The sequence below is a fragment of the Notechis scutatus genome, chromosome 2 (assembly GCF_049901735.1).
Source record: "Notechis scutatus isolate UNSWTSFEM ecotype Mainland chromosome 2, rNotScu1.2, whole genome shotgun sequence".
NCBI classification, from domain to species: Eukaryota; Metazoa; Chordata; class Lepidosauria; order Squamata; family Elapidae; genus Notechis; species Notechis scutatus.
In genome coordinates, this window is record NC_142010.1 from 66,973,062 (window position 1) to 66,998,943 (window position 25,882).

The window sequence follows — 25,882 nt, forward strand, 5'->3', positions numbered from 1 at the left end:
CTTCCAATATTTGAGGGGCTACCACAGAGAGGAAGGAGTCAAGCTATTTTCTAAAGCGCCTGTAGGCCAGACAAGGAATAATGGATGGAAACTGAACAAGGAGAGATTTAACCTGGAAATAAGGAGAAACTTTCTAACAGTGAGAACAATCAACCAATGGAACAGCTTAGCCCTCGGAAATTGTGGGAGCGCCATCACTTGAGACTTTCAAGAAGAGATTGGACTGCCATTTGTCAGAAATGGTATAGGGTCTTGGGTGGGGGGGTTGGACTAGATGACCTACAAGGTCCCTTCCAACTCTGATTATCTGTTATCTGTTATCTGTGTGTTATATTCATTTTTTCCCAGCATTTGTTGAGACCCTTCTACTTTCACATCTTTATCTTTAAATATTTCCATCAACTTCTTATAATTCTTTGTCATCATTTCCAACATTTCTTCATAGAACTTTATTATCTCCTGCTGAAATTTCAGAAAAGCAATTTCTCCCAATAATCACTTTTCACAAAGTTATTCAGCTTTTCCAGGCTTTCTATGTTTTAAATCATCCTTTAGGTTTTTCTTTTACTTCTATGTCTTTAATCTTTGATCTTCCTCTTTAATTTTTAATCTTTAAACTTTCTCCATAAATCCAATTGCTGCTTTCTTAAGGTTTGGAGACTATTTTTTGGAACTTTTTACTTAGGTTAGTCTTCTAAGGTAACAGTTGGAAATTATCTCACCCAGTTTCACAGCTCTGTCCACACACCTCTCCAGCACAAAATCTTATTGTCCCGGTTGTCAAAGCTTGTGACAGACCAAGAAAATGGCTGTCGTCCCTGCTGCCAATCAGGAGAGTTTTTTTCGGATCAGGAGGAAATTGCTGTTTCCTCACGATCGATGAAGCACCTCTCCTTTCTTCACTGCCCTGAAAGGGTCTCCCAACAAACAGTTGCTGGCATTTCACAGAGCCCAGCAGAGCTCTGCTATTTTGCAGCCGTTTTCACCAGAATGTCAACCGGAAGTCACAAGTTAGTTTCTATTATGCACTTTAGTATTTTCATTCTCTACATTTTCACTCAAGAAGATGAGAATACCTTCATTCATTTTTATTATGTCTTTTCTTTTTCATTTAGTTTCAGAAACCCACATCAGATCTATCTCCACTCCTCTCCTTCTCTTTTCACTATTTTCCTTCCTCCCTCCAGAGGTGGTATTCAACAGGTTCTGACCAGTTCTGGAGAGCCGGTAGTGGAAATTTTGAGTTGTTTGGAGAACCAGCAAATACCACCCCTGACTGGGAGATTTTACAGTATTCTTCCCCTGCCATGCCCTCCAAGCCACACCCACAGAACCGGTAGTAAAAAAATTTGAATCCCATCACTGCCTCCCTCCCTCCTTTCCTCCCACTCTCTCTTCATTCTTTCCTCAGTGCTCCCCCTCCCTCCCTCCCTTCATTACAATTTTCCTTATGCCCATCATGTTTCATTGATGCCCATCATTTATCTACTCATTCAAGTTTTTCCCCCCAAATATTTTTCAAAATAGGAAGAAAGTTTAGAGTAGGTTACCAGCCTTAGTTATACCTCCACCTTATACACAATCCTAATATTGCAAGTCAGGGATGACATGCAGTATTCCTAGCATAAGTTGGAAGGGTGTGGAGGGCTGCCCAAGAGGTGCTGCAAAGTTTGGGGAAGGCATGCAGTGGACTGTGGTTTAGGGAGGGCCCATGTGGTTGGAGAAGAGGTTCCGTCAGACAGGAAAGACATACCAGAGGCCGCACAGATTAGGAAAACAACAAGAGTGGCAGATTTTGGGGGAATGCATGGGGGTGTGGCATGAAGCAGGAAGGGTACATGAAGTTCCTTCCTCCCTGTCCCTTAAGCCCTCCCTCCCTCCCTTTTTCAGCAAGCAGTAAGCAGTTGCTGCTGGGTAAGGGAGGGATTTCAAGACTGGCTGGGAAATTGTGAAAATGAAGATCAGGTGACCAAAGAAGTAGCCCAGCAGTGGGAACAGCAGCACTGAAATAGCCACATCTTCCCCAAATTTCATTTCCTCTGGCGTCATGGGTCCCGAATTTTGGGTACATTCTGTAAGTTAGTCCTTTTAAGGTACCTTACTACAAAAAATATTGGTCTACTGCTATATCAAGTTGAAGAATTTTAGTAATATGTAGATTATGTGGAAGCATCATGAAATATAAGGGGTCTTGTCATTATTCATTCATTTAAAAATATTAACTAACAGGGTCATTCAGCAATGCTAACTGTGGAAAATAGCTAATGTAAGAAACATAAATGATTAAACTATCCCACCTCTGACAACTCTGACAATATCCCTTAGTCCAAGTCATTTGATTGCCACATATAATTAAATTTCAGTCACAGTGGATATTGATTTTACATAATACCAGAACAACAGTGCCTCAGAAATAGAAAGGCCATCACTATATATTTCACCCATCTGTTCTACATCAGCAGGTTTAATAAACGGTTTCATTTTCCTTAGCAGTTATTGCTTTTTTACATAAGGAATTTTTCAGTAGTAGTGCTTTGTATTTATTTCATGTAACTATAGTTTTATAATATCTATTCAACTTCAACGTACTTTTAAATTGTATTTCAATTTATTTTTCTCAGGATATTTGGCCCAAGCACTGAACTCGACAGATCTTAATGTATAGCAGGTATATACAGTATAATACTATACAGGGCCATCAACAGTTTATCAAGGCACTATTGAAGACCATTTATTATTTCAGACACTAATGGTTCATTCCTTTAGGCAATTATTAAAGAAACATTCATCTTAAACATGTTCATTCATCTTACATGTTTTCAGTGACTTCCAGAGGCCAGTGTCCATTACAATAGAAGAGCATTAGCAAATTGGATAATAAATTAGATTAAAAATAATAGAGTTTGAAAAGGAGCTTGATCATCTCTATTGTTACATACATACATACATACATACATACATACATACATACATACATACATGTGTGTGTGTTTGTGTGAGTATGTATATATCTAGAAAAGCTGTTTTTGTCCCAATACTTTAACTTGTATTAGAACTAAATATGTTCTTCACAAATAGTCTTCTTTTTACACATACATTTCTGCACATAATATAAATCTCAAAATGTTTTAAGCAGAAGAAGAGTTAGGTAGGCTAGATTTTGTTTTAATCAAGGAAAAGCTATTAACCTCTGTCCCAGCTGCTTTTCTAGGCCTTCTCTGAAAGTAGAAATTCTGCCATTTTTAAATTCCCAGAGTTCTCTATTTGCTGCTTGTGCCATTTTCAAGGGTTAGAGCCCAACCACTCTGCAGTGCAAATGTGGCACATTCTCATTAAGTGCCCTTTCTTTCTCAGGGCATATCCAGAAATGTAATCATTTGCAAAAAGGCCAGAGAAAGCAGAAACAAAGCCTTCTGCATTTTTCCATACTATTCTTATATAGTACTTTAGTATAGTATTTTCTTTAGAAATACTTCTTTCAGGTGGTATCTTTGAAAAACCTTGATGTTTTCTCTATCGTTAAATCATGTAAAAATGACAGAAACACCTGCTTTTTCAGGAAAACGTTTCAACTATTTGCTTGGAAATGACTATTAAATGGGGGGATGGGGTAGGAGGGGAAGCTTTGCCGCGGATTCTGGAAACCAAGCAGGATCTGCAAAACTCTGATAAGAACATTAGAGGTGTCTGAACAATCAAGACTTTACAGATAGATTTCCTGTTGTTGGTTGTGTATGTGTGTGCTTTCAAACAGGACACATTAATCATTTCCAAAACAAGTGGAAAAAACCTGTCAATATCAGAACAGGGTAACATTAGTTTTTACTGTCATAATGATCTGCATATCTTGCTATGTATTTACACAGATTTGGTTGGCGAAGCTTGCCAAATTATTTGTAGAGCTGGGAATGACTTCTCCAAATCTATGTCCTGGGTGCATCATTCCTGTCCACCAAATAGTTTCCTTCCTAGTGCAGAATGGAAGTGCCCACTATTCAGTGGTGGGATTCAAAATTTTTACTACTGGTTCTGTGGGCATGGCTTGTGGGCATGGTGTGGCTTAGTGGGCGTGGCTTGGTGGGTGTGGCAGGGGAAGGATACTGCAAAATCTCCATTCCCACCACACTCCTGGGGGAAGCAAAATCCCCATTCCCTCCCCACCCCTCTAACCTGCTTTCCAGCTCCATTCTCCTGTGCAGGGCAACAAAAGACCCAGCCGATCAGCTGGGACTCAGGAGGCAGAGAATACTCGGGAGGCAGAGAGACTGGGTGGGGCCAGTCAGAGGTGGTATTTGCTAGTTCTCCGAACTACTCAAAATTTCTGCTATCGGTTCTCCAGAACTGGTCAGAACCTGCTGAATACCACCTCTGCCTCTTTCCCTTCTCTATTTTGATTCTGTTGCATACATAAAAGGATATATGTATAAAAATGTCAAATGTTGTTATTAAGTCCTCTGCTCTTTTATCTGTGGCTGGTTGTTTGTATCTCTCTCTCCCCCAGCTTTTGTCTAACTTTTATCCCATTTTGACAGCTAACACTTGTGGATCTTTAAAGCACTTGCTGATGTCTAATAAACAAAAATACAGGTAATCCTAGACTTACAACAGTTCGTTTAGCGACTGTTCAAATTTACCACAGCACTGAAAAAAGTGATTTGTGAATGTTTTTCACACTAACGACCGTTGCAGCAGCCTCGTGGTCACGTGACCAAATTGGGGTGCTTGGCAACTGACTCACATTTATGACAGTTGCAGTGTCCTGGAATCATGTGGTCTCCTTTGGCGACCATCTGCACAAGCAAAATCAATGGGGAAGCCAGACTCACTTAACAGCTTTGTTATTAACTTAACAGTTGTAGTGATTCACTTAACAACTGTGGCAAGAAAGGTCCGTAAAATGGGGGCAAAATTCACTTAACAACTATCTCACTTAGCAACAGAAATTTTGGACTCAATTGTGGTCATAGGTCAAAGGACTACTTGGTTTTTTTTCCCAAGCTGTACTAAATGGTGGGCTCTGATCTGGCCATAGGGACTTACCGGATTGTGTCGGGTACATGTAGAGTTGTAATTGCAGGAATGTTCCAATCTTGGATGGCAAACCTCAGATAAAGAATGTTTCCAAGCAAATACAACTCAGGCAAACAAAGTCACTAATCTAAAGGAGGATTAGACAGAGGAAGTAAACATATGTTAGACTTTAACTAGATATAATTAATTGTGTTAATTACTATGCTAAACAGTAACGAAAGTTAAGCAGTAACCAAAGTTAACCAATGATGGAGGATAACTAAAAATGTGTATAAATGCAAGACTAGATTCCAATAAAGATCATCATGATTCAGTTGTTCATGATCAAACAATTCGACTGCCTCATCATTACAACATGCAAACAAAACTGGAAATGACCAACAGTCATTTCCCAACACATGCAGATTAATTTCTTCAACACTTTATACTTTTTAAAAAAATTCTGGTTGCTTAAAATAGCCTTTCTGTAACCTCAGGTGACACAGCAATTATAAAACTACCATCGGGAATGAACTAACCATGCATCATTGCAGCAGAAAAATATTGGAGCTAAACCTTCATTCCTGGCAACTTTTCAAGATGAGGTTCTTTCTTAGAAATGAGAAACATTTTTTGGTTTATTTTTTGGTTAAGTATCAGTACGGTGGCCCCATGCTTTCTCTTCTTTTAATTAGCTTCCCAATGCAATAATTGGGTAACGGGAAAGGTTTCTTTCTTCACTCTACCTGCTTAGGGCATAAAATCCATGCTCCCTTGAACACAGAAAAATCAGAATGGCATAGATTTAAAAAAAACTTCCTCTTTTATGACTTAGGTCAATGTATATTAAAATAAAATAGAATACTTAACATACTTCAAAATAAACAATACATGCAAACTTTTAAAAACAACAGCAGTTCTAAAAAACCCTATACAGTATGAACACTGCAGAACCGGTAGTGGAAATTTTGAGTAGTTCGGAGAACCGGCGAATACAACCCCTGACTGGCCCCGCCCTATCTATTCTCTGCCTCCTGAGTCCCAGCTGATTGGCTGGGTCTTCTTTTGTTGCCCTGAACAGGAGAACAGAGCTGGAAAGCAGGTTAGGGGGGTGGGGAGGGAATGGAGATTTTGCAGTAACCTTCCCCCAGGAATGGGGTGGGAATGGAGATTTTAGAGTATCCTTCTCCTGTCACGCCCACCAAGCCACGCCCACAGAACCGGTAGTAAAAAAAAATTTGAATGCCACCACTGGTATGACGCTATGTTTACACTTTCAGTTTAAATTCCTTTCCTATGAATTATCCACCCAGAACTGATATTGTCAATGAGCAATATGCCATAATCCCTGGATAGTTGTCCCAATAGGTGCCAGATGTTGCTCATACTTTAATTGCCTCTAATGTGTCATTTTGCTGTCTGGTCACTGAGATTAGAGTGAGATCTTCTTAGACAGCTTTAGAGTCAATTTGAATTTTCACTAAATAGAATAATTACATATAATCTGCAATCTTGAGAGCTAGTTTAGTGTAGTGGTTAAAGTGATGGCCTAGAAACCAGTGGCTGGGAATTCTAGTCTCGCTTTAGGAATGAAAAACTAGCTGTGAGTCAGTCACTCTCGCTCAGCCCTACTCCCTTACCTCACAGGGGTGTTGTGGGCAAGATAGAAAGAGGAAGGACTATTGATAAGTTTGCAACCTTGAGTTATATATGAAAAAAGGCAGAATAAAAATATATTTAAAAATCCTTTATAATTATAATCTTTTCCCGATCATCTTAGATTCCAAGTTATTTACAAAATGATTCAATATCTACCCCATTGTTACAAGGGTTCTATTCTTTGCTTTTTAATAACTTACTAATAAAACTGCATTTCATGGTCTTGCTCTGAGTTTCTAAAATTTAAATAATATTTGCTCAATTATAATATCTCTTTTAATGAACTGGTTTGCCCCTGCTGTACAATAATTCATGAACAGTTCTGCCCTTGTGACTGTACAACCATTGAAATAGTTTTACACCTTATCCTATGTATTTATAGTTATAACTTATATGTGCATGGACTTCATTTTATCTTTTTTGCTGCCTTTCTCTGGATGTTTAAATAATTTGTATGTTTCTCCCCTTTTATCCGATAAGTAGCTTTGTATTAGTAGTAAGGTAGCTAGATTCTCTGTGCCTGAAATAAATCCTCACAAAAGATTATTATGGATTTTCCTGTTATCTGAAAGTAAATTATATAGTATATTCTCTGTCAGCACTTCATGCACTTATACACTGGGAATTGGGTTGCTGCTCTGAGACCAAAATAAAGTTATTTATAAATTGGCTGGGAATGGTGAGAATTGCAGCCCAACATAGTCTAAGGAAAGCTTCCTAGAAAAGAATATTAGTCCATGATCTTCAGGCTGGTGGTTTTGGCTTTGTGCTTGTGTGATCAAAGCGTGATCGGAGCTGCTGTCTTTCTATAAATACTGGTGGGTAGGTTGGCTGTGTTGTCATTTCTTGATTGGTTGATGGAGTTGATGTTTGCAGATTGGCTGGCTTTTTTGTAAGAACATGTGTGGCTGAGGTATCGGCTGTGTGTCTGTCAGCCTCCTGTGTTGTAATGACCTGGGTAATGGGCTGTGTGATGACCTTCTGAGTTCTATTGTTGTGACATCCTGGGTCTTGTGCTGTAATCTCCTGGATCATTGGCTGTGTTGTAACACCCTGAGGTTTTGTGGTGTAACCTCCTGAGTTCCGTGATGTGATATCCTGAGCGGGTGGCTGTGATGTGACGTTCCGGGTTTTGGTTTGGCTCTGAGTTTGAGGCCTGGCTATGTGTTCATGGGGTGTGTCAGTTTGCTTGGTTTGGGGGTCGGCATGTGTGGCAGCTGGTGATGCAGCCATGGTCTGGTTTCTGGATGGTGGTTGCCTTTCGTCTATGGGGTGGGTTTGGGTTTGAGTCTGGTGAGGGAGATTGGTGGTGGTGTCATGTGTTGTTTTGGGTCTGGTGTTGGTTTTCGTGGCTGGGGCTCGTTTGTTGATAAGGGCTAGTTTCCAGGTGTCTGGTAGGCAGGAGGTATCATCCCGTTTATTCATGTTATGGGGGTGTTTCTCTATTTCGATGGCTTCCCTGATTATTCTCTTGTTGAAGTGTTCAGTATTGGAGATTAATTTGGTTCCCTAAAAATTAATTTCCTGTGGCTTTAAGGTGCTGGAAAAGGGAGGAAGTATTTTCTTCTTTTCTGACTGTGTTCTTGTGTTCTGCGATGCATGCATTTATTCTCCTGTTGGTTTGTCCAATGTATGTGGCTGGGCAATTGTTGCATAAACTCCTTGGTTTTCTAGCTGGATCTTGTCTTTGGGATTTCTTAGGATGTTGGCTATTTTTTGGTTAGTGCCGAAGGCTGTCCTGATATTATGTTTGTGGAGAATTTTGCTGATTTTATCTGTGGTGCCTTTGATATAGGGGAGGAGGGCGATACCGTTGTCCTGTTCTGTGTCTCAGTTTTTTGGGGGTGTCTCCCTTAGGATTAGGTTGGTAATTGTGCTTCTTTGGAATCCATTGGAAATTAATACATTAATGAGGGTGTGTAATTCTGTTCTCAGGTGGTCTTTGTCGGCTAGGCATTTGGTTCTGGAGATGAGGGTCTTGGCTACAGAGTTGATCTGTGCAGGGTGGTGATGGGATCGTGTGTTTAAGTAGCAGTTGGTGTGTGTTCTCCTCTGATGGATGGTGTGTCCTAGGAAGCCATTGGGTTTTTTGTAAATTAGGACATCCAGGAAGGGAAGTTGGTTGTTGGCTTCTGTTTCCATGGTGAATTGTATTTTGGGGTGTAGGCTGTTGAGGTGTGTGAGGAAGTTTTCCAGTTTTTCTTTCCTGTGTGGCCAAATTACGAAAGTGTCATCTACATATGTAAGCCAGAGTTTGGGTTTGGGTTCAGATTTGTCTAGAGCATTGGTTTCAAAGTGTTCCATGCATAGGTTAGTGATGACAGGTGAGAGGGGTGATCCCATAGGTGCTCCTTCTATCTCTTTGTATCTTTGTCCATTGTGGATGAAGTATGTATTGGTTAGGCAGTGGTTGGTCAGATCTAGGATGTGCTTAGGGGGGGTTGTATTTGTTTTGGATGGCTGTCAAGGCTTCTTTAATAGGTACCGTATTTGCCGGCGTATAAGACGACTGGGCGTATAAGACGACCCCCCAACATTTCCACTCAAAATATAGAGTTTGTTATATACTCGCCATATAAGACGACCCCCACTTGGAGGCATGTTTTTCAGGGCAAAAAGTCATCTCACACGCCGGCAAATACGGTAAGTTGTAACACTTGGGGTATTCTGGATATAATTCTTGATTGACACCCCGCCCCTTTCCCCCAAACTTACAAAGCCACCAAAATGCTTTAGAGAGGCAGCTTCGCCTTTCTCAGGCTGGCACTCAATTCCTCTCCCTTTCTTTGTGACAGCCCCCGCGTGCGTGCCATCGGGACTCCAAGGGTGGGGGATAGACAGCTGCCAACTCTCTCTCTCTCTCTCTCTCTGTGTGTGTGTGTGTGTGTGTGTGTGGTGTGGAGGGTAATTCCGGCTATCTCTGGCCTCCGCTCGGTTTTAAAGTCGCTTGGCCGGTTCCCAAGTCGCAAGCGCGCGCTGGCCGGGAGACGCGGCGCCGGGTGGCAGCTCGGTGCAGGGGAGGCGGATCTTTCTCTCTTAAGTGAGGAGGGGACAAGAGGAGGGATGGGACGGGACAGGGGGTGGGAGGAGGTCCTCGCCTTCTTCCACCGCCCACCGGACCCTTTTCTTCCCAAGGGGACCCTGGAAAGCAGCTCGGGAGCCGGGTGGCCCTGCCCAGCAGGGTCCCATCAGGAACTTCCCGAGGACACCCCCCCCCCCAAGCACAGCCCTCCCGGTCTTTCAAAGAGGGAGGGAGAAGCGGGAGGAGCAAATTGCCGCCCCCGCCCCGCTGCCCAGAAGGTGGGGCGCCACAGTCCACCCCCACCACCTTCTCCCTCCCACTCCCGGGCCATTACGTGGCTCGGGGCTGGCTGGGCGGCGGCCCCGCCAGAGACCCTCCCGCTCCACCCCACCCCACTTCCAGATTGGCCTCCGCAAGCGCCCGAGCCGGGCGGAGGGTGGGGGGAGGAAGAGAGACTCCGGCTGGGCTTGAAGGGGCTTCGCAAGTTGCGGGGCCCGCCCGTCGCTCTTGCACCGAGTGACAACGTATTTACCGGCGTATAAGACGACCCCCCCACTTGGAGGCATGTTTTTCAGGGCAAAAAAGTCATCTTATACGCCGGCAAATACGGTACTTGGGTGAAGAGGGATATGACATCGAAACTCACAAATAGGTCGCCGGGTTGTAGGTTTTGTTTCTTTATTGTTTCTATGAAGTGGAAAGAGTTTGTACGTGTGAGATGATGGATTCTGTGTAGGGCTGGAGTTGTTTGGGGAGAAATTTGGCAAGATTCTGTAGAGGTGAGCCTATGGAGCTGACTATGATATATATATATATATTAGGAATGGTGTCAGAAACTAGTTACAACACCACTGCAATAATGTTTGGTTATATGGATATAATATTTGCAACATGTTTTAAACAAGAAATGAAAGATGCAAAACTTCGGAAGACCAGCAAGATAAAGGGGCTAAACAAATATTGCCTGACCGGAATATAAAGAAATTTTGGACTGTAAGGCAGAAATGACAGTCAAAATGTAAATGCAATTGAGTAACTGAGAGGAATATTAGTACTTTGGTTTTTACTACACCCTTGGACATTTCTATCCAATTTGAAATTCAGGTCTGATGTTGTTTCCCTCCCCCATCCCCAGAAAAGAAAAGTTTTGAATAAATACTTATTTATTCAAATGATAAAGTGTTTGGAAAAATAAATAAAAAAATCAAAACCCTTTCATGATGGAGAAAAAAAAACCACCTCAAGGACTTTATGAGGATTCAGGAATAGTGGTGATTACATGAACACGCTTAAACCATATTATTTCTGAGCAAATAAAAGTAAGACTAAACTTTTAATTTAAAAAGTATTAAATATGTAAAGTTATTTTCTGCAGCAATGTAGGACTGAATAAAACTTCAGCATTTATTTGGAAATCTACTAGTAATGCATACGGCCCCAGCATTTTTACCAATCTCTTAGCAGGCATTTAGTGGGAAGTAGAGTTTCAGTAAATGGAGGCACTGGATTCCATACAATCATCATTAAAGGAGCTACCTGTGGCTGCGTGTCACCTGAATCCATCTATGGATTTCAGTTCTCAGGTCCTTGTAGCTGACATTAGAGCTTTGTGGGTGCAAATATTAAATTCCCTATTTAATTAGAAACAACTGAGATAATTTTAAAGGCCAATATCACAAGTGCATGCTTCAATGACCAACTAAAATCACAAGCTTGAGACCTTGGAGCATTTGTATATTCTTGTTCAATGTTGTCTATGCTGTCCTTGGCAAAACAGCAATTGCAGAGTTGAAAACTGCTGTTTTTAATACCTCCAAAGTTGTTCCCCTTGCCACCTGCTGCTTTAATTACTTTTCACCCCCATGTTTACTCTCCCACAATAAAACCCACATGCCTCCTTTTTGTGTGTGAAGAAAATGGAAATGTTTCAATCTGAACAAACTATATTATTTATCATGTTTCTTAAAATGTCTCAGAGCTTCAACTTAGTCTTATTCATTTCCTGTATCACAGGCAAAAATGTGTGGATGGCACAATCTTAAAAGGACTGTCAGTAAAGCTAATTGCTTCATTCTTTGGGAATAATGTAACCCACACTTTTTCATTAGCACTTATCTCATCTTTCTGCTTTGCTGTAACAGTATTTTTGTCATTTCCCCCAAATCCACATACCAGCAAAAAAAAAAAAAAAGGGGGGGGAGGAGAGTGGGAAAATGATTTGATCTGTTTGTACAAAAGGAACATTGGAGATTATGAATAATTTTGGAGACAATGCTCATTATATAATGATGATAGCTTGTAACTTCAATTTTAAAGTCTTAAATAGTATAATGCATAATTATAATGGATCACAGGAATACGGCTGAGAACTACAATATCATATAAAGTATGATTTGCTTGCAGCTCTTTTTTAAAGATGCCAAAATTTAAATGTCATCCAAAAAATAAATAAATCCCAAATGAGAAAGAACTGTAAAAGTGGTGTGTTTAGTTCAGACAAAAGCTAGGTAAAACAGCAGAGTAGCAAAAATTGGATCTGCTATAAAAAGAAAGCCAGATACAGATTTATTTCTCATGTTGAAGATAGTCGGAAATCAGAACTGTCAACTAGTTAATATTGGTCTCTGGAATTCAGAGAATGAGAACAAGAGATGAAGCAAAAGGATTAGAAAGAGTTTCAAAGATGTTAACAAACATTGATATAATCTGCCTAAAATGCAGAACACCTCCATGTGCCTTTCTGCACTATGAAGAGAAGCAAAAATTGGTGCTTTATTACCACAATATCTTGAGTCTTGCTAAAACTCCTGAGAAAGGAAAGGAAAGGAAAGAAGAGAAAAGCAGAAAAGAACAGCTAGTGAAAGTTTGCATGGGAATGGAAAAAAATAGCAACTTACCAAAAATTAGGTGAAGGCACAACGCAGGCAAGTTGGATGGCATGCATGCCAGGTAAGGAGTGAGTGGTCAGGGAGGGGAGGAAAGGGGCCAGCCAGTGGCATGATTTGCCAGTTCTCCAAACTGCACAGAATCGTAACAACCGGTTCTATAGAACTGGTCCGACCAGGTAGAATCCCACCTCTGAGGGAGTGTCACATTCTTACACATAGCCATTTTAATTCTTTTGACAAACATTCATTCCTCACACCAGATTACATATTACCAGTACTACCACATCATAATTCTTCCCCATTCATTTCCGATCTTTATTCAATTTTCTACCAAGGAACATAATTCATCTACTTCTACTAGTCTTTTGAATTTAAACACAACTATCCTTGTCTCCGATACACTAACTCAATTCTGTAGTTGCAATTGCATTGTAAATCATTCATATTCTCAGCTAACAAGTGTGGCATTATCTGTATAAAAAATGTTCATGTCCCTAACCCACTGACTGTTAATATCACCCAAAGCATTTCTTATACATTAATTCATAAATACATTAAACAGCCTAAAGTACATCACACATGTTCATATTACTCCTTCTCAGTAGTGAACCATTTGTTAAGCATTTTATTTATTCTCATGCATGCTTTATTTCTGTCATAAACTATTCTTCTTGTGGTCACTTTCAACTCCATATTTATTTAAAAATTCAAGTTGATCCCTGTATCATATGATTTCTCTAAATCAGGGGTGTCAAACTCAATTTCATTCAGGGCCGCATCAATGTTTGACATCAGGGTGTACATGGCCAGAATGGGCATGGACAGCTCGGCATCACTCGTGTTGGGGACACCTATGGTGAGGTGGCTGGGGGGGATCCAGGGGTGGGATTCTACCAGTTCGCATCTATTTGCTAGAACCGGTTGTTAACATTCTAAACAGTTTGGAGAACCAGTTGTTGGAAGAAATTACTGGCCTAATCCTGTAAGGAAGGCAGGAAGGAAACATTCTGGTGTTGTTTACAGAAACTGCCTCTCCGTTAACCCTTATTACATTCTTGGCAGAACAAGACTTCCTGTCTCTGGAACATCTCTGGAGTTTTTTCCCCCTCCCTTGCTGGTACTTTGCTTGTGTGGAGTGACCATTCAAAGTTACAATGGCACTGAAAAAAGTGACTTATGACCATTTTTCACACTTACGACTGTTGCAGCATCCCCACAGTCATGAGAGGTCAGGCAAGGAGATGCGTGCCTCGATGTGAGTGATATTGATTTGGCCCCATCCAGCCAATAACATGACCACCAAGTCATGTCCACCCAGTCACATGACCACCAAGCCATGCCTACCACCTAAGCCACGCCCACAGAACCGGTTGTTAAAAATTTGAATCCCACCCCTGGGGGGATCCTCCTGTAGCCCTCTGCCAGAAAAAACAGAGTTCGGCTATGGCTCTCCCAAGCTCTGTTTTCATTGGCAGAGGGTTGCAGGAGGCTGTTACGGCCAAAAACGGAGTCTGGGAGGGCCACGCAGAGTCTTCCTAAGCTCCATTTTTGCTGGCAGATGCACTGCGGGCCGATCCTTCGCTATTTCCAGGGTGGCCCCGCGGGTCAGATCTAAGCACTTTGCAGACCGGATTCGGCTGGTGGGCAGGGCTGTCTTAACACATGAGCCTGATGGGTGCTTGCCCATGGGCCCAACGAGCATAGGGGCCCCATACTAACCTGTGTATGTTAACCTTTCATTGCATCTTGTGTTATATAAATACAGCAACATATTTATTACATATTTATTTGTTGGAAGTGCCAATAAAATAAATATATGTTTAATTTTATTGACCATTTACATTTTTGTTCCTGTGAGTAGTTGTTGCAGAGGCCCCAATACACTGATTTGCCTGGGGTCCATAATGCTGTTAAGACAGCCCTGCCCGCGGGCCTTGAGTTTGACACCCCTACTCTAAATAAATGTATGCTAAATTTTATTTTTTTTCTCACTGTTATAAATTTCTCAATAACCTGCTGAAGAGCAAAAAAATCTGTTCTGTGCTACCCTATGGGCTTCCCATAAGAATTCTGCAAAAGTCCTTCTCAGCATATTTAATACTCTAATCTCCCTGTAGTTTTTATATTCTTGCTATTTTCTCCTTTGTATAGGGAACAATCGTGGCATTCTTCCAATGTTCATAGTCAGACACACTATTCTTACACAAATTAAATAGGCCATATAGCCAATGTACAGTATATTCATATTTGTATATATCCTCCTTTATTTATCAAATTCATATTCTCACTAGAACTGACTCTGGGCAGCATGCAGCAAAAAGTATAAAAGTATAAAATAAAAGGCTTTAAAGTCAAACACAGTCATATTCAATTCTTTTTTTAACAAGAGATTCACTCAGCAACGGAACCATCTCAAGATTTCACCAGTCCCCTGAGATCCCCAGGTCTGATGACAAAGGGCCTTGAGAGACTTCTGGAAAATAAGGAGCTCACTTCAGGTGGTGGGGAAATATTCCATAAGGTGGGTTGCCATGATAGGAAAGGCTTTCCTGCCAGGTCTGATTTGGGATGAGGGATGAAGGGCTTTAAAGTTCAAAACCAGCACCTTGAATTGGAGCTGGAAGCAGAGTGGCAACAGATGCAGATCACAGAGCAGAAGTATAATACTGATATATGCTGTTTTAGAAGCCTACATAATTGCTCACACTGCTGCATTTTGCACCAGTTGAAGCTTCCAGACACTCTTCAAGGGCAGCCCCATGCAGAGCTTATTACGGTAGTCCATTTGGATTACACCATCTATACTTGAAACCTTATCATTTTCCAATATTCGACATATGATTTCTTTTTCATCGTTCTTCTTCTTTGACACTTAACATTTACAATATTTGTTTCTATTCCACTCTTCTGTTTCTATGCACGTTACCTCGAACTTTCCTTCCGGCAGTCCCTCATTTCAGTTTCATCACTTTTATTTTTAATCCCATGCATTTTGCTAAGGACTCCTTGTTTAGCCCTCTTTACCCATTTTCTATCTTCAAATAGTTTTCCATATAGGACCTGTACTGTTACTATTTTAATCATTCTATTCTCATTATACTTTCGTTCCTTTAATTTTCTTCCATGTGTCTTTGGTTTTATTATATACAATATTTAAATAAATGAAATAATGTTCTCTTTCAAATTTGGTATTATATACTGAACCAAGGGTCTTTCCTTTTTGTTCTGTCCTGTCTCAGATTGAGCTGTCACTCACCAAGCAGGATAATGGCAATTATTCCCTTTATGTAGAGAAAGTCATCAGTTTACTTTTTAAATCAGAAAGAATAAAGAATAAAGGTGGCATGGTTAAAAAATGATACCATATAACTTTCAAAAGTATATTCTACATAGGTTCAGAATGAGTGGTAATCTAATTCATTACTATTCAAACACAGAGCAATTGAACAAATAAATGTTCATGGAATATAAATTAATTTGGGTGGAATAAAGACCTTGAAGCTTGCTCTGAATTTTACTTATTTAAATTTATATAGATTTTCCCCTGAATTTATTATTTTTGTTATAAATAACTCAAGGCAGTGAACATGCACAATATTTTTTTTCCTCCTCCCATTTCCCCAACAACAATTATGTGAGGTAGGTTGGGCTCAGAGTGACTGGCCCAAAGACATCCAACCAATTTTCATATATAAGGCAGGAGTAGAACTTACTGCCCTGATTTCTAACCTGGTGCCTTAGCTACAAGACCAAACTGTCTATATATGTACATTCCATTCTGAATAAATATTTCCAGCATTGCAGATAATCAAAAGTCTTGCATGATGTTCTCAAACATCATGATTTTCATGCATCTAAGTATTATTTGGCAAAAAGAGCACTTAAAACTGGCATTGGTGGAACTCTTTAAATAAACTTATATTACTTTCTTAAATGAATAAATGTTTGCCAACTTAAATTTTGGTCATAAGCCATTTAAAAGTATAATGAATCAAGTTTGGAAAGAATTTTTTAGTCTATCAGCTGAGGAAGTAGAATCCAATTCCCAATTCAGAATATGTCATAAAAAATTGTCTTACAAAAATTTAGGCTCCTTATTCTCCTAGATAACAGTTTTCTTATTTAGGGAAACTATTTCTGGCACTTTTCATATTTGTTTCTCATGGCCCCCATCTGTGTAGCCATTTTCCAAGAAATTACAAATAAGGTATTACATTAAAAGTAAACAAATTCACAGGGTGCTTGATCACTATTCTTTATAATAACATGATAACGAGTCATCGTATTATTATTTATTTTGTATTATTTATATCACTATTTATATCTTCATAAAGATTGAAGATAGGACGTAGATATTAAGCAACTGTTATGGTTTTCTGTAATTCAAAATATATATTGAATTAAAAATAATAATTCAAAATATATTGATGATACTTTGAACTTAGAACTTTTTATTCTCAACCTTTTAATGCTCTTTAATAATATTCAAGAAATTCTGTTTTCATTCTCTAAATGGAATTCATTGGAAAATATATTTTGCCAAACATTAAGGCAAATATGCATTTAACACAACAGGGCATCATTCAAGCTGGGCTGCTATAGATATTACCAGGGGTGGGATTCAAATTTTTTAACAACCGGTTCTGTGGGCAGGGCTTAGGTGGTGGGCGTGGCTTGGTGATCATATGAGTGGGTGGACATGGCTTGGTGGTCATGTTATTGGCTGGGTGTGACCAACTCAATATCACTCACATCAAGGCATCCATCTCCTCGCCTGGCCTCTCATGACTGTGGGGATGCTGCAACAGTCGTAAGTGTGAAAAATGGTCATAAGCCACTTTTTTCAGTGCCATTGTAACTTTGAATGGTCACTCCCCACAAGCAAAGTACCAGCAAAGGCGGGGAAAAAAACTCCAGAGAAGTTCCTGAGACAGGAAGTCTAGTCCTGCCAAGAATGTAATAAGGAGAGGCAGTTTCTGTAAGCAACACCAGAATGTTTCCTTCCTGCCTTCCTTACAGGATTAGGCCAGTAATTTCTTTTAACAACCGGTTCTCCGAACTGTTTAGAATGTTAACAACCAGTTCTAGTGAATAGGTGAGAACTGGTAGAATCCCACCCCTGGGTATTACAGCATTGAAATAAATGGAAGTTGAATTGTAATTGTGGTTAAGGGGTTGCATCTTTATTTGCATATAAATAATTTTGACCTGAGCAAGAACATAAAATAAATGTTACATAAAATAATTCATCCCATTTTAATTACAAATTAAAGACTGCTAGATGAAAGATGATGTATTCCAACATGTTTCATTGTTTCAGGAAGGCTCAATTTACCTACTGTTATATACAGTTTTGTAGAACTAAGGCAGCCCTTCCCAGTCTGGGATGCTTCAAATATATTGAATTACAATTCCCCTAGCCAAAATATTCTGTCATGAGATCCCTGATACAGGGGTGAGATGCTACCGGTTCTGCCTGGCTCAAAAGCTCTGAAGAGCAGCAGACACTGAACTGGTTCTGTGTTTGCTGCTGTTTGGCCCACCCACCCGCCTGGGCTCTTACCTGTCCTTTATTTCCTGCTTTTTCAACCTCAGCTGCTTTGTGTGGCACAGCTGAGGTTGAAAAAGCAGGAAAAAAGTGGCTTTTCAAATGCTGTGCACCTGTGTGCAGAGCTTTTCAGCTGTCCAGGTGGCACTGCTGAAGGTTTTTTACACGTGCGCACGGACGAGTAAAATGTAGTCACTGAACCAGTCATAACACCAGTTGAATCCCACCCCTGCCCTGATACATAGATACACTATGTGTCAGAGGTGGTATTCAGTAGGTTCTGACCAGCTCTGGAGAACCGGTAGTGGAAATTTTGAGTAGTTCGGAGAACTGGCAAATACCACCTCTGACTGGAGAATTTACAGTATCCTTCCCCTGCCACGCCCACAGAACCGGTAGTAAAAAAAAATTGAATCCCACCACTGCTATGTATTCATAGTGAAGAACATAACATGGTGGCACAATATACTGCTCCAGCCAGTATCTTTCAAATGACATCTATGTTCATCCCACTGCATCCATTCTCATACTTCTTGGGAGATCCAGAGTTGCTTAATAGTTGGATGTGTAGACTTTCCATCATTCCAAAACTATATAGAATCTGAGTTTTGCATGACAGCAGTTCAGACATTTATTGTTACTGTTTAATAATAATCTTAGGGCAATCAGGGCTGAGACTGTAACATGCAAAAAAAGATTTTAATCCTTAGTTGAATGCTACATTTCTGAAAAAATTTGCTCTTTATCACAAGAAAAAGATATTGGCATTAAATTGGAGCATATTGGAGGATATTGGCATTAAATATTTCCTGGGGCTATGATCAAGAAAGGCCCAAATATGCTACTGCCCATTCCTTTATTCTACAGTTCCACTCCCCAATTGCTTCTCCTATCGCAGTGGTTGCTATTAACAACAGATGCATTAAAGATAATCAAACATTTTCACATATTGCCTAATTTGATTATGATTATAGAACCTACATTTATTTTTCATTTAGAAAGGGTAGTTGCTATGGGAGTTCAACCCCTTTGCCAATTGACATCCAACAGAAAGTAATGTTTTTTTTCACTGAAGATATTAATAGGTTAATAGATATCCGTGTGCCTCAGAATAGGAGGCACATAAATATTTTAAGAGATTAAGAAAAAAAAAATCTTAATGTTTTTAAGTGTCATAGATTGCAGACTGAACACAAGGAAAGTGTGGTGTTCTTGGAGCGAAAGGGCTACCTATAAAAATATCTGCACATCATTTGGTGTTAATAAATAACATAATGATTTATTCTCTGGCGAAAGGTCATTTGCATTAGCCCACTAAAAATATCTTTCTAACCTCATTACAAAATTTGAGCTCTCACTCAGATCAACAGCCATGCAACTACACCATGAACCATGATGTCTATTTTTATTCAGCCATGTTACCATAAACTATATCTTATTGTACTCAGATCTTAATTTCATTCCGATTTCAGCAACAACAAACTGTGCTGGGGAGATTACATAATTTCAGAAACCACACTGCTGGTTTTAAGGTTTTATTTCTCATCATCTGAGCAGTTAAAAAAGTATACCAAACAAATGGGATAAAGATAACACAATCATGGACCATTCGTTAAATGACCATTCAAAGTTACAACAGCACTGAAAAAAGGTAACTTATGGCTGTTTTTCACACTTATGACCGTTGCAGCATCCCCACAATCACATGATCAACATTTGGCTGCTTGGCAACTGTCATGTATTTATGATAGTTAGAGTGTCATGAGATCATCTTTTGGGACCTTCTAGCAAGCAAAGTCAATGGGGAGGCCAGAATCACTTTGCAACTGTGTTACTAACTTAATAACGGCAGTGGTTCACTTAACAACTGTGGCTGTGGCAAGTAAAGTTGTAAAATGGGGTAAAACTCACTTGACGACTGCCTTGCTTAGCAATGGAAATTTTGGGTTCAATTGTGGTCCTAAGTCAAGGACTACCTGTGTTACATATAGAATATCTTTATTCTTTATTCTGATTATTTCTGTTCATTATATATGCGTCCTTTTATTTCATGTTTTGATGCGTATTATCAAACCAAAAGGACAAAAGGAAAAGATACTTAAAAATACCGAAGCATGCAAATCAGGTAGAGCTGTAGAATCTATAGAAAACAGCCATCACAATTGCGCTGATGGTACTAATAAATCAGGACAATTGCTGCTTTGATTTCTTGAGAAAGGTCATTGAAAACATCTACTAAGAATAAAACATATGAAGTTTGAACAAAGTATAAGACTAAACACTTATTGTGAAAATCAGCACAGATTCTATGATATATACAGTATAACAGAAGGGAATATTGTATTGGAAAGACACTGAGATTCACCTCCTATAAACAATCCTTAGGAATTTCCTATTCTCCTTGATCTACTCGGCCAGCAGATAAAATGCTTCTTTTTCTCTGTCCTTTTATTCTCACCTTTTGATAGACATATATTGTGTGCACTTGTGATGTGTGAGTGTGTGTGTGTGTGTGTGTGTGTGTTTAGTACACACACTAAATACAATATCTTCTAATAAAGTAGATAGAAAGTGTTCTGTTACTTGGGGCCTTAACATGTTCTGGCTTGGCATACAAGATTCTTAATAAACTAGGCAAACAATTTAACAGAGCTAGAACACCGAATAAGCTTGTCTACAGCGTTACTGCTATCCACAGACACCATAAGGAACCATTACCTCAGTCAGATGAGGGTTGGGGTTGAATCCACATTGGTTGCAGACCTTGTTGTGACACTGTGTGCAGGTATTGAAATTTGGCTGGTTAGGGGAGGAGGTGAGATCTGTTGTCTTGCATATAGGGCAAAGCGTGCTACTGGGAAGGGGGGCAATTTGTGGGACCGAATAAGGTGAGGTAGGCGTGCTGCCTCGCTCCGGAGAAACAGATGGTGAGCGTCCTCCACCCACTTGGAGAGTCCTCCTGGGCCCATCGGTGTGTTGGGGAGCCTGCCCCTGGCTCCGTTTCTCTCTTGGGGTTTCACTGCCTGGAGCAGCTTTTGTCAGGGACGGGGAAGGTGTCCTCTGTCCAAAGGAGGAGTCTGATTGTTCTGCTCTTCTTGGTGTGCTGAAACACATTAAAAGGCATCTTGAATAAAATGGTGATAACAACACAAACTCCCACAGAAAAGACTGGGGGATAAAAACAACAACTATCTAAGTAGTTTGAAGAGTTGCAGTTAATTACTGCCAACAGATGTTCAAACACAAGGATTGCATTGTCTTATTTATTTTTAATATGTCCAATAATAGGTGTTCTTCTAAAAAAGCAGTTATAGCTCACCACACCTAGAGCATGTTTCATGTCAGACTGGCTCAAACTGGTTCCTTTTTCTGCAGCCTACAGCCTCAAAAAGGAGGAGATTATATGTAAACTGAGAACCAGCAGAAATCAGGCATCCTCTATTAACTTAAGCAAGTTCCCATTACTGGAAAAGGTTATCTGATCATTTGCAGGACCATTTCATGCCACAGCACAGCCAGTCTCGATCTAACTCTGCTGATTCTAGGCTACAAAATAATTGAAGCAAGGTGGGGAGGAACAATCCAACTACGACATTACATTTTAAAAATCAGCTTCTCAAGTTTGTTTGTTTTTAAAAAGGTCCCTTTAAAAATTTAAGATTAATTTAAAAATAAATTAACAAGACGGTGGGGACAGCTCTTGTTTTTTTATTATTTATTTATATCATTTATTTCTTGCTCAGTTCCACAAATTTCAGGCAGCTTACATTAAACATGCCTACACATCATTAGCAAATCACATAAAAAATCCATTTAAAAGCAACAAGCATAATTAAAAGTGACCGGAGGATAGGCACCTCACATTCCCACTGCCCAGGTCTAAAAATCTAGATATTTTACAGACCTTCAAACCTCAGGAGTAAAATATTTCAGAGGGGAAGAAAACAGACTATTTTTTTAGCACCCCCCCCTCCTCAAACATTGTGGTGGTGGTGGTTTGAAACATTATTTTCCAGGTTGATTGCACAGAGCATGCAAATTTTGTTTGGAGAAGAAATCTGGTACATAAGCTTACAGGTCAAAACCCACACTTAAAATTTGCACTTGTTGCCTTCAATGCTTTTTTTAAAATATATGTTTTATTAATATACTGTGTTTTTTTTTAATGAGGTTTCCGGTTTGCTAGCCTTCGGCGGCGGCAGGGATTTGCGACCGCGCGATCCCTGCTGCGTTCGCCGCCAAGGTTCCCCCGATCCATTTGGATCTGGGGGATATAGCTGCCCCGTAGAGGCAGCTGAAGACAGGGGGGATCCGGCAAGGGGTTTGAGGGTGCCGCAAACCCCCTCCCCAGCCGGCTAAACTCCCTTTTCCCGAGGCGGAGGAACGGCGGTCAGTAATGGCCGCCACGAAGAAAGCTGCAGCCGGGTAAGCAAGTGCAGGAGGGAGAAAGCTGGAGAAAGTGAAAGGTGCTTTTAACCGGGACAAGACGGGAGAAAGTGATTTGGAACCTTGAAAGCTGTTAAGGATATATTGTTCCTTGTGAGAGCCACAAGCTGCGAATACCCTAAAGGGGAAAGTTTTTTTTTTTGTTCTACTCTCCTTCCTAAAGTGACAGCGGGAAAAAAAATCTTTTTGGCTGTGAGTGGGAAGGGAGAGTGAAAAAAAAATCAGAGTAAAATTTGAAAATAAGGAGAAGATTGCCTAGAATTGCAAAGAGTTTAAAAACTTCCAAAAATATATTTGAAAAGGATTTTTGATTACTTTAACCTCAGAAAGAAAAAAGTGAAGAAGAAGAAGAAGGTATTTAAAAGAAACAGTCTGTTTGGATTGTTTGGTGATTTTGGAACCTTTGGAAATTATTTCTGATTAAATCATCTGGGTGGTTGTTTGGAAAAACTTTTTCTCTACACAATGGCATCACCTGTGGATGGATTGGAACTTATATATCAAAAATATGAAAGAGAAAAACAAGGAGGGGAAGATGGACTTGGCACTATTTTTCAATACTTAGAAATGGCGGTTTATATTTATGCGAAGCAGAATGAGGATGATGGGGACAAAGAAGAAGAAGAAGAAGCCATCTTTGATGAAAAAAGGACTTTGATTGGAGACGGGAAAAAGCAAGAGAAAAAGGGAAAGAGGTTTTTAAGATCTGAAAAAACAGCCCAAAAAGAGAAGAATAAGGTGAAAAAGGGACATTATGTTAAGAAACAACAGAAAGGGGGAAAGCAGAATAAAAGGGAGGTGGAGAGACAAGGGGTTAAAGAGGACAAGGAGAAGAAGAAGCAAGGGAGAAAGGAAGGGATGAGAAGCTCTAATGGTGGGGAGCAAGATATTAAGAAGCAAACGTTTTTCAGAGATAATGGATAGATCTTATTGTTAATGGGATTCTAGAAAGGTACATAAAATTGCATTTTTATATCTGTATTTAGAAGTAATTATAGAAAATTAGAAATAATATGTAGCTTAAAATGTGATAACATATCTAACATAAATAAGTGAAATTTTTGTTAAGAAACAGAGAGTACTGTAATGAAATATGATTCAAGATTGTGATGTGGGGGGTAATAATCGTGGAAAGCATAAGTGTTCCCACAAAGGCATGATATTCAATTGAAATGGATAAAATGTTTAAGATATAAATGATTGTTAAAATTAATGATTAGAACATGGTATACTAGCAAAATCTTTTGTGAAATGAGATTTGAAGTAGAAGAAGGACGAACATTTCAATGAAATATTGAGCTATAATATGTGATGTGGGGGGGGATAATTATGGAAAAGAGGGCTCTCATAAAAGTATGTGATTTAATTGAAAAGTAATGAGTTAAACATCTAAGATATGAATGAATATCAATACTAATGAATAGATTTGTATTATTTTTGATTATATAGTATAATTTTAGAATGTACCAGACAGAATCCCAATGTATGTTATGTATTTTATATTAGGTATTATAAATATAAGGGAAAAAGATAAAGGCATCATACTCCATATAGTGTACAGGAGAAGTATTTCTTCTTTTTTTTAAAGAAGAAAAATAAATGATTGGCTGGAATAGAACAGACAAAGAATAATAAATATTAGGATATGAATTGAGAGGAGGGAAAAATAATAAAATAAAATTGAGAAAATTTAAAGGAGAGGAGAAGTTATATAGAAAATTGAAAATGTTAATAAGATATGAAATGGTATGTAAAATGAATATGAAACTGAACTTGTGTCTGTACCAAGAGTTTTAACCCGGGACTAAGCAACTTTCAGAAAAGAGATTTTTTATGCTTTTATGTTTTGTGTTTATGTGTATTTATGTATTGTTTGTCTTGAAAATAAAACTTGTTTTAAATATGTATATATACACACACACACATACATACATACATACATACATACATACATACATACATACATACTGTTTTTTATATCAGCCTTCAATGTTTGAAAGTGTGTGACAGAGATATGTTTATCATGGTTTATGATATAACTGGAAGTAATAATGAAATACACTTTGCAATGTATGTGCTCTGAGAAATTCCCAGCTCATAGGCTACCACATTCCAAACCAGCTGAAGTTCCTTGGTAGACCTACATTGGGGAGAAATGATTGATCCAAAGTCTCTGAGCTAGCTTTGTGCCTCAGGCAGGACTAAAACTTATGGTTTTCTGGTTTCTAGTTGGTGCCATAAACACAGGAATTCAACCTTGAGGAATAAAAGCATGGATATATTGGAACATACATACACGTTGTTATTAATTCTTGCTTTCCCATTTGAATAATATCCCCAAAAATCTAAATTTCTAAATTTGAAAAGATCAAATATTGTCCTTTTTGAAATTCAACCTCTGTGATGTTCACTAGAACGTTATACTATTAGACTGCTGCTTCATGATCTGCTGTGGGTATCTTAATAAACATATTAATCAGAAGCAGAAAATTATATCTTGCTCATTCAGTTCTCAGTCTCTATATACACATGATTTTCTGAATTCCTGTGTAAGTAGTTAAAAATAATAGAATAAATCAAGAACATGTTATGAATATTTTACCACAATTAGCTTTGAACATACCTTCCACAATCCCATTATGCAAGTGAACTAGATTCCTCTTAGTTGCAATTGTGGCAATGCTAGTATTCTGTTAAGCTCAATTAGCCAATTACCCTGATGGCACCTTAACATGACTTGACTAAATCATGTGAGTATTTCCCATTTACTGCCTTTGACTGAGGGAGGCAGGACAGAAAGTGAGTTGAATTCATGTGAATGGAACAACTCTGGTTAAAGTAAAACTTTTTACCATTTAAACACATTATGCGATCTATAAATTTATATTAACCATACTTCAATAGTAATGTTTGAATTAGGTCTGATATCTGATATTCAGCCTGATGTGTTAGCCCTAATAACATTGACAAATTATAACTGTAAGCAATACAAAATAGTTTGCATTTCTGTTTTATTTTTGATTAAATGCCTCAAATGTGATGAGTCCCAAAATATATGTCAGGATGTGTAGGCATATACTCAGGGGAACCATTCCACCTCTCTCTCTCTCTCTCATCTCTGCTGCTGTAAGGCATGAAACTGATAAAGCTATTTTGCAAAATGTATTTCATCATTACTTCCAGTTATATCCTCAACCGTGATAAACACATCTCTGTCACACACTTGTGTATGACACACAAAGTTGCACTCTGTCACACACAAAATAGCAGGAATTGGCCAGTGGCTTGTAGTTTCTGCCAGATGTTTGG

General features: G+C 39.2%; 1 protein-coding gene across 4 annotated transcripts in view; it reads right to left on the minus strand.

Annotated features, from left to right (window-relative positions):
• Positions 1-25,882, minus strand: part of BSN (bassoon presynaptic cytomatrix protein) — a 231,372-nt gene that overhangs the window by 179,442 nt on the left and 26,048 nt on the right. For all 4 annotated transcript variants that reach the window (XM_026673218.2, XM_087954986.1, XM_087954985.1 and 1 more), the window contains exon 2: positions 20,846-21,230. In XM_026673218.2, the coding sequence (XP_026529003.2) occupies positions 20,846-21,230 (385 nt within the window). The remainder of the gene's footprint in view (positions 1-20,845; positions 21,231-25,882) is intronic.